The 15,545-nt window shown below is 32.3% G+C and overlaps 1 protein-coding gene across 1 annotated transcript; it reads left to right on the top strand.

Annotated features, from left to right (window-relative positions):
- The first annotated feature begins 13,830 nt into the window (after positions 1-13,830).
- Positions 13,831-15,178, top strand: LOC132310447 (germin-like protein subfamily 1 member 13). Its single transcript, XM_059808617.1, has 2 exons — positions 13,831-14,428; positions 14,628-15,178. The coding sequence occupies exons 1-2, from the start codon at positions 14,296-14,298 to the stop codon at positions 15,176-15,178; spliced, it is 684 nt and encodes a 227-aa protein (XP_059664600.1). The 5' UTR covers positions 13,831-14,295.
- The last annotated feature ends 367 nt before the right edge of the window (positions 15,179-15,545 follow it).

Below are 15,545 nucleotides of genomic sequence, written 5' to 3'. Positions count from 1 at the left end.
TATTAAGAGTGAGCTCTTTCCCTGAGGTCATTAGTAACTTGATCTTTCTTTATCCTTCAACCTTTGCAGTAGAAGAGTTCCCCATGTAGAGTTGTTCTTCATTATCTATAGCTTCATAGGTAGTAAACATCCTCTTTTCAGAGCAAACATGACGAGTAGCTCATGTGTCCACCCACCATTCTCTATTGTTGCTCACCAGGTTAATTTTAGAAACCACAGTTGAAAGATTTAGCTCTGACACATTAGCTATCAACTTATCTTCCTTAGTAATACGCACCTCAGTAATCTTTTTCTTGGGGTTGTGTTATGCTTTACGGCTATGACAATCTTTAGCTCGGTGTCTTAACTTGTCGCATATGAAGCACTTCCCAGTGAACCTCTTATAATTTCCTTGGCTTGGACCTTCACCAGAGTACTTCCACTTCTTATTCTTCTGTCCAGCTTCCACTACATTTGCCTTTGGCACTATTGAAGAATTCACGACTTTCTTTTCAGATGTACGGTTATCTTCTTCAATTCTTAGCCCGACAATCAGGTCTTTGATCCCCATTTCCTTGCGCTTATGCTTCAAGTAGTTTTTGAAATCTTTCCAAGTAGGTGGCTGTTTTTCAATGATTGAAGCTACTTGAAAGGATTCACTCAATGTCATCTTCTCAGCATGTATCTCATGTAGGATTAGCTGGAGCTCCTGCACTTGGCTCATGACTGTCTTGGAGTCTAGCATTTTGAAGTCCATAAATCGTCCGACCACAAACTTCTTCATGCCAGCATCCTCTGTTTTATACTTTTTGTCTAGTGACTCCCAGAGCTCTTTAGCAATATTTATTTGGACTGTACATATATATAAAGTGTTGTCCAATCCATTAAGGACGTAGTTCTTGCATAAGAAGTCTCCATGCTTCCATGTATCAATAACTCCTAGCTTGGTAATGTCAATCTCACCCTCATCTAGCACTGAGGTAGTCTCAGTTAGGTACTTACTTAGATTCATAGTTGTAAGGTAGAACATCATTTTCTGTTGCCACCTTTTAAACTCCGATCCATTGAATTTTTTGGGCTTTTCCTAATGACTCACGAGAACATTAGCCATAGTAATACTTGTACTTGCCATTTGATTGATATATATTAAATATACAGACCACAGTCAAATTTACAGAAATAAAACAATAGCAATATTTAAATAATTAAACTATAGTATAAGCGGAGTCTGTCTTAAGATTGTTGTCCAAAATATATGGTCTAATCATACTCTATACTATAGTATTTAATTATTATTTGATTAAAAGTCGAGGCTAGAATTTGATTCTATGTCCTTAAGACAGATTCGCCTCCGCTATGGTGCTAACGGACTCAGTGGTGTCTATCTCCCAGGATACAACGACTTGTTTTCCTTCGGTAGTAGCACTGCAAACCAAAGGAATAGGCGAACCGGCTCGATGTAGTACTCTCTGACTCGAACTCGGACTCGGAGTGACTGACTAAGGCTCAAACCCAAATACTAAGGCTCTAATCCATAGACTAAAGAGAGAAGGAGGAAGAAGAAAATTCAGAAGAAGAGAAGAATTCTCTGAATTTTAGTGTGATTTGCAAATGATCCAAAGGGGGGTATTTATAGGTAACAATGTGCCTTTTCAGGTGGGTGCAACCATGGGTTATGATGGTTCTGAAAAAGGTGCAACCCTTTGGCAAAAAACTAAAAAGTGGTTTTTAAATTCGAAAAACTAACCACCCAAAAAAACCAACCACACATTTAAATAAGCCCAGCCCAAACACAGACCCAATTCAAAATTCCATTTAGTAAAAAGAATAACCAGACTTTACAATTAAGCCCAAGCCCAAGCCCAAGCTTGACTTATTTAAACTTTAACTGGTTTCAACATTTTTCCCATTTAGGCTTATTAAACACCTCACTTTGGATCTAATTTCTCATTCACCCCGAAACGGATTTGAGAAAATAAATATACCTCGTTCATCTCCTTACGGAGAAGAACGCGCTCGTTAATAGATCTGCAAAAATTCTTAGTGGAATCTATTTAAAATCTCATTCAAAGTTTATGTTTTTAATACCCCCGTTTCTAACAAATAAAATATTATGATGAAATTGAGAAACACTCTAACAGGTCATTGGGCAATGGTAAATTTCACAATTTTATTTTATTTTCATTTTTTATGTACTAATATATACTTTCCCTATAATTTGAAGCAATAGTTTGATATATAACTATGTTGTGATGGACAATAATGTTTATATTATATATACATATATATGACTAAATTTATGTTATATTAAAAATTAAACTTGATGCTTTGCTAAATTGCTAATTAAGTATTAGTTTAAATGTTTAAGAATTGTTTATATATATATATATATATATGATTAATTTTCTATTGCATTGATCATATACAGTTTCATTGCCTACGGGTTCATGGTGTTTGTAAACTCTTGATAAATTTTGTTACTTTAAGAAATTAATTTAATCACAATAATTTTTATTTTTATATTTTTATGTGAGAGTGAAACTATGCTAAGTAGGGACTAATTTATTTTTTGCACAGGGCCCCAAAAACTTAAGGCCGGCCCTGTGTGTTGGTTGCGAGGCCTTATTGCTACAAATTATGTCTTGATAATTAAGGCGTCGTTTGGTAATATTTATGTATTATGCTTATATAACGGGAGGGCATATTTTACTTTTGTACTTCTAATTTTTAAATTCTCTTGCATAGCAATGCTAGTTCAAAATTGTATATTTTCTAATTTATTGACTCTCTTTAGTAGATTTTCAGCATAATAAAACCACTATCATTAAGTTAAAAACATAAATAGTGTTTTTATATTTTTTTAAACTCATTGCAAGTTAGGTAAAAAGAATAAATTTTCAATAAAAATTATTATTAATATAATCATGTAGAATGCCTAATTTAACAATTTTACGTTAGACCTTAAATTTCATCAAGCTGACTCAGTGGGTAATCTATTGTTTTACCTTGTGATTCGAGGTCCCTTGTGGAATCAAAGGCATTTAGTGAATTATAGAATTGTTCCGCTTCTTTCTTTGTTTGTCTTTCACTTCCACAAAGACATTTGGTAATTTGGTATCAATCTCAATCTAATATCATGAGATAATGTTGCTCAGTGTGTGTATATATATATGCAGACACTTAAGTTTAGAGTAGATAGTATTAGTTAATATATAACTCAAATGGTATAACGTACTCATCTTTAAAGAGGAGAGGAATTTAAGCTCCGGAGTAGGCAAAAATGTGCGTGTGTGAGGGCGCGAATGTGTTTCTTGTTAATGTAAAAAAATAAAATAGTATTGCATACATCCACAAATACTCGAACCCCTTACCAGTTTTTTAGGAGGTCCAGTAAACGACTGAACTAAAGCCTGTGAAGGATTATATCAACTGGACTAATGGTCCAGGCAAGGACAGATCTAGGAATTCATATAAGGAGGGGACAAATTTATATAGAGGGGTTTTTTTCATAATTTCAGTGGGGGTAATTTTAAAATTTTATGAGTATAAATGCAAAAAAGTATAAATTTAAGGGTGTAAAATATAATAATAAAAAATTTCAGTGGGGACGGATTCCCCTACTAAGCCCTTCACAGATACGTGCTTGGGTCTAGGCCCAATAACCAATTAAGTATTGAATTTTGTAAAAGAAAAAAAAAATGTAAAAAACCCCAAATTGATAATATAAAATATTGAGTTCCAATCTAAAGGCAGCTGGTATAATGCTAGCTATATCGGCTAGCAAAGCTTTGTTGGATTGCTAGCCACATCAGCAATTGTGCTGATGTGGCTAACAATAATGTATTGCTATCTTTCAGTCACAGTATGGGTTAATTGATATCTATTAATTTTTTTATTTTTTTTATATATTTTTTAATACATATAATATTTTGAGTAAAAGAAATTAAAAACATATTTATTTTTTTGTTTGCTTGAATTTTTTAAAACGGCTAATTTGTCAACCACTTGAAATTTTTTTTATTATATATTTGAATGAAATACTTCTTTTAATACATTTAAATTAATAATTTTCTCATAATTAAATAAATAAAAAAATACATTACGTATTTTCTCACAATTACATAAATAAAATTAAAATACATTACATATTTTTTTCACAATTACATAAATAAAAAGACATTACATATTTTCTCACCATTACATAAATAAAATAAAAAAGACATTAGATATTTTCTCACAATTAAATAAATAAAATAAAAAGACATTGCATATTTTCTCACAAATATAAATAAATTACATATGACCACCACCTTCATTTAGTTTATTTAAGATTTGATTTTGTTATTGAATGATCCATGCCTTTGATGCTTCTGTTGGAGCCTTCGATGAATCTTGACGCATTATATCTCTTTCAAACTCCATTTCAGCCATCCTTTCTCTTGTTTTTATTTCTAACTATTTAGTCCGTTCTTTCTCCAAATTTGATTCTATCACCAACTGCTTAGTCTGTTGCCTCTCCATGGAAAGTTGAAGTCTCATTCGCTCTCCTTCCACACCTGCTTCACCAAACATGACGCCTTGTGCTGTTACACCTTCCAATTGTTTAAGAATACTTGTTTCAAGAGATGACGTTTTCTTTTTACGAATCTTCCTTGCTTTTTGTCCCTTGGGATGTGACATATTCGAACCTTCGGTATCGAGTGGTGTATCGTCATCACCAAGATTTACCGACCCTAGAGTTGATACTGTAGGAGTTGATGAACCTGGTGTTGTTAGAGTCGATTCAGACCAATTTCTTGGCTCATTAATATCAAGATCAACACCTCTTTTCGTTGGTTGTCTAGTTGGATTTTCGTTAATGTTGCAATGCATCTACCATTTTTCCGAATCCCGAAGAACATTCCAACAATACTCGTATTTAAATTTTTGTTTCTGTTGAAGTTTATATAGTTCTCTAATAGTATTCATCTACAAAAAATAAATAATCAGTGAAATTAATAAGTTGGATTAAAATTAAGAATAAAAAAATATTGTACAAAGTAAAAACTTACCAAAATATACTTGTTGTAACCACTGCTTGGATTGTCATGGACATTTTTGTAGTATCCTGAAAATTTGTTTACGTCACGTTGAAAGTTTGAAAAACGGTTCATCAGAGCAACGTGTGATCTTTTTTCCATCATCATGTCTCCCAATTGCCTAACCCAATGAGCATGAATTCGTTGCCACAATGTACCCTTACTTTGATCTGTACTCGTCACTGGATCTTCACCAATCATGATCCATGCTTTGCACAATGCTATATCTTCTTCTTCGGACCAATTCCCACCTTTTTTCTTTGAGGGTAGTTATGATTGAGAAGGTTGAGAGGTATTTTGGAATTGAGGTGTGTATAGGGGTTGTTGAGATGGATTTTGGAATTGAGGTGTGTATGGGGGTTGTTGAGATGGATTTTGGAATTGAGATGTGTAAGGGTGACAAAATGGATTTTGAAAGTGAGGTGTGTAGTCTGGATAAATTTGGTTTTGGAATTAAGGTTGAGATGTATATTTAGAATGGATTGGATCTTGAAAGTGCCACCCAGAATTGAATTGAGATGGTATTTCGAAGTTTCTATATTGGTTAAAATGAGGGTTATTTAATGGAGGTCGTTGATCCATTGAATATCGAAGGATGATGATTTAGTGAAATGAGTGTTGAAGGATAAGAGAAATGAGTGTTAAAGGATGAGTATTGAGTGAAATAAGTGTCATATTTATAGAGATTGTTGTATTCCCAACGGCTATATTCTCAACAGCTATATTCTCAATGGCTATATTCCAACGGTTATATTCTCAACGGCTATATTCCAACTGCTATATTCCCAACGGCTATATTCCAACGACTATATTCCCAATGGCTATATAAACCACTAATTTACTCTTTTGTAATTGCTCAAATCCATTTTTTCTTCCTTCTTCCTTAAGTCCATTTTTCTCTTATTTGATTCCTCTACCACCTTTTCTCTTATTTGAATTCTCAATTTCTATATAAGAAAAAAAATGGCATCATTATCACAATCTTTTCAAATCTCCAAATCTGGTTCTTCAGAAATTCGTCAGATTCTGATCGGGAGACGGTTCATCAATTCCATAAAAAAAGGATCAAAACGATTCTGGGTATTTTTACACCTGAGAATCTAAAAGCATTATTTAAACCAAAGAAGAGACGATATATTAGACGTGATCGGGAGGATACAACACAACAACTCTGGAAAGATTACTTCGTCGAATATCCTGTATTTCCACCTGAATACTTTCATAAACGGTTTCGAATGCGACGACAGTTGTTTCTTCACATTTTGAACGATATTACAACTCATGACAACTTCTTCAAATAGAAGCCCGATGCTACTAGTTGTATAGGGTGCACCCCTATACAGAAGATGACGGCAACAATACGTATACTTGCCTATGAAATTTCAGCGGATCTTTGTGATGAGTATATAAAGGTTAGAGAGCACACTGCGATCGAAAACTTGAAGAGATTTTGTGATGTTGCAATTGCATTGTATGTGGAACAGTACCTACGCTTGCCAAACGAAAGTAACATTGCATGATTACTTCAAGAAGAGGAAGAAAGAGGATTCTCAGGAATGTTTGGCTCTATAGATTGTATGCATTGGGAATGGAAGAATTGCCCTAAAGGGTGGCATAGCACACACAAGGGGAGAGGTCTTAAGCCTACCGTTATATTGGAGGCGGTTGCATCAAAAAATCTATGGATCTGGTATGTTTTCTTTGGTATAGCTGGTTCATACAATGACGTGAATGTCTTAGATCATTCTCCAGTATTCAATCGTATCATTAATGATACAATGCCTCCAGTTAATTACGAGGTGAATGGACATCACCGTACGTTGAGATTTACCTATCTGATGGTATATACCCTAAGTGGGCAACTTTGATTCAAACCATCCCACACCCAACTACTGGAAAAGAGAAATTATTTGCTCAAAGACAAGAAGCCGTTAGGAAGGATGTTGAACGGGCATTTGGTGTGTTGCAGATAAGGTGGGTTATAACGCATGGACCAGTATATTATTGGAAGAAAGAAGACCTAAGCGAGATAATGAGAACGTGCATCATATTGCACAACATGATCATAGAAGACGAGGGCGACACTAACATTTTGGAATGGACACCTCTAACAGATGAGTTGGTCTACCTTTCACAGTACAATCGAGACCGATCATTTTTGGCAGCACATATCTCCACTCGCCTCAGCATGATTCGCAATGCAGAAAACAATAAGGATCTTAGGAGAGATCTCATAGAGCATTTGTGGAATAAATTTGGTAATGAAGAAGTTTAATGATAATATTGAATAAAATGTATTTCTTCATATTGTATGTTTGTGATGAATAAAATATTACTTTAAAAAAAAAATTTCTTATATATTTGTTGACAAATTTTAAAAAAAAAATATCAAAATCATAAATCATACAAAAAAAATTTACAATAAAATTAAATTACATATAAAAGGAAATAGTAAAGAAAAAAAAAACCATTTCTAACAATATTAATTTTTTTATAAAAAAATTCATATATATTTGTTGACAATTTTTTTTTAAAAAATTTCAAAAAATAAAGAAATAGAAATCATACATATTTATTTCAAAATAAAAAATAAAATAATCAAAATCATAAATATTTTTTTGACAATCAAAATAAATTACATATAAAAGGAAATAGTAAACAAAAAAAACTAAAAAAAAAAAAAAAAAAAAGGGGAAAAGAGCCGTTGGAACAGATGTGGGTCTAGTCATGCTCGCAACACCATTGCCATCTGTTACTCCCACAACTTGCCAGCCTTGTACTAAGCCAATGGCTAGCAATACTGACTTCCTAGCCAGTAACAAAGGCCTCGTACCGGTTGCTCTAATGAAAGGAATCACTCGCATTGCCAATAAATCTAAGTGCATGCTTGTGATCAAATCAAACTCTACTTACTTATAATGGTGCATTTATGTGGTTTACTAAAAGTAAACGAGTCTGACTTTCAATCTCTCAATTATCTTGGAACAGGAGTATTAACTTGCTTACCCATTTAACCAAAAAAAAAAAATTATTATTAATTTGCCCAGTTTAGACTTGTTTAGGATGTGTAAAATAATTCAACATAATCCATATTTGGTGAATTTTATGTGGCGAATTTTTCTAATCCCTCCTCGATGGAACCTGCTTAATTTTTTAATAGTAGGTCCATATGCTAATATTTATAAATGAAATAATAACATATATATATATATATATATATATATATATATATATATATTTTACTATGGAAATTATTGATTAATGAGATGAGAGCAACATCGTACCTCTTTTCATGACCTATGTCTAGGAGTATAATAAAAAGAAAGATAAAAGTAATTAAATGAACGGGACTACAGAGGGAGGCGGCTGCAACTTTTTTTTTTTTTTTTTTTTCAGGGCGAATTGTAAAAAATTCTCTCAGACTGTTACACAGTTGCAAAAAAATTCCTTCAATATTAGCCAGGTGCCTTGATAATAATAAGGAACTAATTAATAGTCCAGGCAAGACCTAAGTCTCACAATTCTTCTCAACGGGTATCGCTCTTACGTTCCGAACATGCTCACTCTCTTACGTTTCGTGCGCGCTCTGCCTCAAATTCCCATTATTTATTATTTAATTCTGCCGCTCTCACACTCCCGCAATCGAATATACTCTCGCTCCGGCTTTCGCTTTATGTGACTTAGGGCAAGACTCCGCCATTCTCTCATCATTTAAGCCAATTACATTAGACAAATTTTACTATTATGTTAAAACATGCCTTCATGCTATATAAACAGAATACATAATAAATATTACCAAACGATTCCTTAGTTATCAAGATATAATTTGTAACTAAACAAAACCAACAGTGACTATTGCTCCTGAAAAAAAAAAAAAAAAGGACAAATAGTAAAAAACTCCCTTTTACTATTACTCAATTGCAAAAAATCTCTCTTATGAATTTTTTTGGCAAAAATTTTCCCCCACTATCCCAAGAAGGTGTTTTTAACTGATGTCCTTTTAAGTGGTTGTCTGAGAAAATTTTTGGGCGAAATTACCCCTTAACAGATTATTCTTCAGATAATTTATTTATTTTTTTCTCTCTTCTCTCCCCGCGTCAAGCAAGCCTTCTTGTTACTTCAAATAGAAATTAGATTCTTGTGAATTGTATAAAGGGCAACGATGACCATTCACATTAAAAACGTTCATATTTTTAGGTCTTTAACTTGATTACATCAATTACAACAATTTCGTCTTAAAAAGTTACTTTGGGGTATTACGTGTTCTTGAAGGAAGTAAAAATTTTTTAAAAAAATTCAGATTTGAAAAAGAAATTATTTTGCTTTTTAATTGCCAATTTTAGTCTACTTACCCTGTTGTAGCATAATTCAATTAAGGAAAATAAATAAATTGTACTAAGGCCGGAAACATAGCAAATTATTAATTATTTTCCTTAAAATAATTAACTGTTATAATGGTTACTAAAGATCAAGTGTACTGAAGGAGTTCTGAATGTGTTTATTTTTCCATCTTCTATTCCAATACCATGGTGGATTTTCTCCCTCCTATGCGGTTGTACTCAATTTTATTTTATTAATTATACATAGCTTAAATATGATTTTATTGGTTTTCCATTTTGTCTTTTTGGAATTTTTCTTTGCTGCATATATCTTGTTTGACTGAGATAGAAAATAAATAAATAAATTGTCTGAAGGATAATTTGTTAAAGGGTAATTTTCACCGAAAAATTTCCTCAAACAATCACTCAAACGAATATCAGTTAAAAACATCTCCTTGGGATAGTTGAGGGGAGTTTTTTGTTAAATATATTCATAAAGGAATTTTTTTGTAACTGACTAATACTTGAGGGAAATTTTTTACAATTCACCCTTATTATTATTTTAAAAAAAACTAATTAACATATCATTAATTCCTCTATAGTGAGCAAAAGAAAGTACTTTCGAGAATCTTATGTAAAATGCAAATTAATAACTTTGAAATTTTAAAAGCATTACGATAGAATATTAAAAAATATGATACCAATTTTTTTTTTTGGGGTAATTTACATGATACCATGTTGCATCACATGTGTATTTGTTTAAATTGCATTGATTTGGTGGAATATGTTATTTATGTGATTTGAGTAGTGAAGTCTATGGATTTGGTTGGTTGTCGCCGGGTAGGTTAGATTATGTACGGAGATGAACTTAAATATTAGGGCTCTTGGATAGAGCTTCCGGAAGCTTGACCATTCAATTTGAATAGTATAGTAATTAATACTACTAATATAGGCTAATACTTTTAAGAGCTATGCTAACTAACCTAGAGAGAGATAGAGAGGAAAGATGGGGCTAGGCTAGAGAGAGAAAGAGATGAGAGAGAGCAGAGACCTCGAATATGTTAAAAAAAAAAATTTTGCAGTCAATGAGCTGTGCTGACGCGTCCCGCGACTGTGCTTCCGCAGTCGCGTTAACATTGCTCTACTTTTAATGCCCCGTCAAACAATGATTTTACACTTATATTGTCAAAAAGACCCTACGAAAATAATACTCCTATAAAAATAATCCATTCTTGTGCATTATGGATGATAGGCCTGTTTCAGCTCCTTTGTAGTTGATGATATTGGCTGGATTCCTTTTATTTGACTCATAATTGGTGCTTATATGCATTAATACACACACACACATACATATATATATATATAGAAGGAAAAATCTTATTAGTCCTACTTTTCAATTATAAGGAACAGTATCTCCTAAAAATGATTTGTTAGGACAATTGAGTCATTCCAATTAAGTTCATGATTCCACCTACATTGGTTTTTTTTCTTTTCCAATATTGCCCTATTTTTTAAATGAAAATATCATTAATGTCATTTTCTTATATAAAAAATAGGTGAAACTCTTTTCACAACCTTATCCATAGAGAGTAATCATTTGTCTATATTTTTGTTCATGAATTCAAATTCAACCCACAAAAAAATAGAGAGAGTTGATAATTACCTTTTATTGTTACGTAAGTGGTAATGGTAAAATTAAATATAAAAACTAAAAATAGAGTGAGAGCGGTTTTGTGTTAAAATGAAAGGCCATATGTGAGTTTGAAAAATGACGGTTAGATTTAATCTAACGGTCTATATAAAAATGTAGAGTAATTTTCTTACTCTATGGAGATCAAGAGATCAGAACTATATATATATATATATATATATATATATAACACATAGTCTTAAATTTACAAAAAAATTATTTATTTTTTAATTAATTGTATATGAATTAGGGCTGCAACTCGAGCGAGCTTGTCACTCATCTCGGGTTAGGCCCATATAAAAAATCTTCAGCCCAAGCCCAGCCCCCAGAAGAATTTGTGTATAAAAAATAAATCAATTAATGCTGCACCCATCACTTGAACCTGAAACTATAAACATAAATCCCAAGCACACAACTAACTTGGCTACTACATTATTGTAACTTAGGTATAATTATAAATATATATAATATTTTCAATCTCGGGTTAGGTTTCGGGCTTCATCCATATTAACCCAAGCCCAAGTCGAATTAAATTCGGGCTCAAAATATATAACCCAGGTCTAAACTGAAATTAGAAAAATATTGCCCAAGCGGGCCAAGCCTACAAAATTTCGGGTTAGGCTCAGGTTATTTCGGGTTGGACCCGACTGAGTTGCAGCCCTAATATGAATACACCTCATCAAAAAAACTGTGGAACCTTTTGGGGTTTTTTAAATACTTATTTTTATAAAAATTGGTTAAATTTAAATAACTTGTTAATTTTGGTGGCAAGTAATACTATGTGCTTATTTATTCTTATTGATATTAATTAGAAATTTAGAGGTAAAGGGTATAGTTAATATTTTAATAAGAAAATAACATTTAAGGCATTTATAAGAAATGGCAATGTTGGGAATAAAATGCGGTTAATAGACTTCCGAAATTAGTTGAAAATATTGGTTACAAGTAAAACTTTCTGGTCCTCATAATTTCTTTTGGACCTTTTTTTCTTTAAAATCAAAAAGTAGACTAACTAATAATATATTATTAGTTACCCAAAATATATAACTATATATATATATATAATTTTTTAACCAAAATCAATTATTGTCATTAAAAAACGAATAAACAATTACAATCAATAAAACAGACTTGTAACAACCAGTTTGGCAAAGAATCCCAAAATAAATCAGTAGCACCACATTGACCACAATATATATATATATATATATCAAAATCTACTGGCCCAATAAGCTCCACAATAATTAACAAACTGCAAGAATCATATATAAAATGGAACTCTGTAATTGTAAACGCATAAAATAGAATAGGTAATTAGTTTCATTATATTATGCCATGTTGCATTGCATATAATATAAGCATGAAAATATATATATATATATATATATATATATATATATATATATATATATATAATTTTTTTTTTCAAATGCATAGATTAGGTTGAATATATTGTTATTATATTAAGCTTTTTTGTTTTTCTTCTTCTGTAAAGTGATATTAGGTATGCTTCGAAATCTATGAATTTGGTTGAATGTAGGTTACCCTATGTACGGAGAACTTAAATATATGGGCTTTGGTTAGAGCTGTTGTAGGATGCATGGACCACTTCTATTTGTCACACTTGTAGAAAGCATGCGCATAATTCTTTTTACGAGAAATTAATATAGGCTCTCTCTCTCTCTCTCTTCTTCTCTCTATATTTAATGTATGCTTTGTTTTGTTGTTAAGAAGGAAGAAAATTAGATAGAAGAAAAAGAAAAAGGGAAGGATAAGAAATCTCTGGGAAAAGGATAGCTATATATTTTCCTCTTTTTGTTTGATTGAACAAAAGAGAAAGGAAGGAAACAACACTTTACTTAATTTATTTGTTAAAAGAGAATGGAGGAGATAAATTGTTAATATTGGGTTTATCTAATAATTATAAAGAATAGTATATATTGTAATTTAAAATTAATATAAACAAGAAAAAATGTACATATTCCCCAAAAGGAGACCCGTGATGAAGTTTACTTGATGAATGATCCAATACTTAGGGCACTCAGAGACGCTTTAATGGTTGAAACACGCGGGGATACCTTACCCCCTCAATTAGCTTTGTTATCCTCCTCAATGATTCCTTAATTCGCACTTTATTAATTTTTATTGGGCAAATGTTTCTAACCACCTCATGACTAATTAACTTCCTCAAACTTCGTTTAAATTCAAAAGATGGTTTTTCTAGTGACTAGACAAAAGTTACTCAAAGCATGGAAAAAAGTTCTAGTTTAATTTATGAATTATTAATTAATAAGATGACACCTATTTTCATGATCAGGTAGGTCACAGGAGTAAGACGAATATGGAGAAAAAGGGTGGAAGTTTTTTCTACATATTTTCACCATAATTTTAATACATTGTTTTAAATTTAAAAAGGGTGGAGATGCTCTAATATATGCCACGTCAAACTTAATACATTGTTTTAAATTTAAAAATGATAAATCTAAGACTGCTTCTAGATTTTGAAAAGTATAGAATAAGTACGACATAGATCAAGATTTCTTTGGTGCAAATTTAAGTGTTGCATGTTTAAATCCACAACGTAACAATTTTTAAATGATGATTTCGTTGCATCGATCTAAATATGTTAGATGAGTATTAAATTCTCATAACATGTGCATGTGTTGCATATGTCATGTAAGGTGTTACACGCATTGTAATGTAAAATTGTAATGTAATGTATTACATTGTTGATTTAATAATGTGCGGAATTAGCACCGAACACACATGTTAGGATTAACTCTTTTGAACAGTGTAATATTGACTGCAAGTAAGAATTATTTGGATGGAAAGAGAAGAAGACTTGGTCATCACTAATTTTATCTTCCTTTTCTTTTTTTTTTTTCTTTTTTTTTTTTTTAATTTGTTTATTTATGTAACAAGAGAATTATTTCCCTACTTTACCCAATCTAATGAAATATAAAAATGGAAAAAGAAAAAAGGTAAATGGCTGGGAAGTTTGAGGCATGGTTTAGCTCTGTTGATATAAGGTGTGGAAAATTTAATCGGAAGTGGGTGATATGTGTAGTAGTTGGAGAATTACTTACTTTGAAAATAAAAAATAAAAACCTAACCATGAAGACATTGGGACATCCTACTATCTATAAATAGCCACCTTTGCCATGCTAGAATTTTCATCTCTCAGCCAACCAATTCACTCCAAATAAAGAGTGTGATTGCTTAATTAACCATGACTAAGATGGGCATTCACTTCTTTGTAGCCACCACAACCATCTTGGCCCTTGCATTCTCACTTGCCTATGCATTTGACCCAAGCCCTCTCCAGGACTTCTGTGTTGCTATTAATGATATGAAGTCTGCAGGTATGTATGGACACACACACACACACACACACACATATATATATTCCCTAGTCTTATTTTTTTCCCTCTCATCCATGCTTTAATTTTGTTGGTAAAATGGCATAGTCCATATTTTTCATTGCATGTTCTAATATATATATATATATATATATATATATTTACTAACTCAACAATGTAACGCCCATTCTTTTGGCTGCAGTGTTTGTGAATGGGAAGTTTTGCAAGGACCCAAAGCTTGCTAAAGCAGAAGATTTCTTTTTTAAAGGTCTTAATATTCCTGGAAACACAAATAATAAAGTTGGATCGAATGTGACAACTGTGAATGTTGATACACTACCAGGACTTAACACTTTGGGTGTATCCTTAGTCCGCATTGACTATGCACCTAAGGGTCTCAACCCACCGCACACGCACCCACGTGCAACTGAAGTACTCGCCGTGCTTGAGGGTACCCTCTACGTTGGGTTCGTCACCTCCAATCCTAACAACACTCTCTTCACTAAGGTCTTATATCCTGGAGATGTTTTTGTGTTCCCAATTGGTCTCATTCACTTCCAATTCAATGTTGGAAAGACTAATGCAGTAGCTTTTGCCGGGCTGAGCAGCCAAAACCCGGGAGTCATCACCATTGCAAACGCAGTCTTTGGATCGAAACCACCCATTTCTCCTGATGTTCTAACCAAGGCTTTCCAACTGGACAAGAAAGTAATTGAGTATCTTCAAGCCCAGTTCTGGGTTGACAACAGTTAGATCAAAAAAATGTAGGCAAATGTTTCTATGCCAACCAAGTAGAACGTAGCCACGAAATGGGTGGTTTTGCTAAAATAAGCAGATATCATATTCTGCTCTAAAATAAGTGGGTTGGTTATGCACTTTTTGCTACACTAATGGTTTTTACATAATATAATTGTATGAGTTTGTTAATTAACACTCGCATTCAGCATTTTCCTTTACCAGTTTCGTATTTTTGGAAGGATATTCCTTTAACATTGACTTACAACAATATAGAAATAATTAAATAAGAATAGTTGTAGACTCACTGCCTTAGAGAGAGAGAGAGAAAAAGTAAGAGAGATAACATTGTGAGTTTGGTTTTTAATATTTTTAATTAGTCATT

The sequence above is a fragment of the Cornus florida genome, unplaced genomic scaffold (genome assembly GCF_030987335.1).
Source record: "Cornus florida cultivar Cherokee Brave unplaced genomic scaffold, ASM3098733v1 CherokeeBrave_3.0.0_Hap2_Chr05, whole genome shotgun sequence".
Classification (NCBI taxonomy): Eukaryota; Viridiplantae; Streptophyta; class Magnoliopsida; order Cornales; family Cornaceae; genus Cornus; species Cornus florida.
Note: the sequence above shows the minus strand (reverse complement) of the source record. Positions and strands in the feature narration are given on the sequence as shown.

Bases quoted from the DNA above. Each gene is read 5' to 3' on its own strand.
- LOC132310447 (XM_059808617.1), top strand. From the start codon at position 14,296: ATGACTAAGATGGGCATTCACTTCTTTGTAGCCACCACAACCATCTTG. The intron at 14,429-14,627 runs GTATGTATGGAC...TTTTGGCTGCAG, and splicing joins TAATGATATGAAGTCTGCAG to TGTTTGTGAATGGGAAGTTT.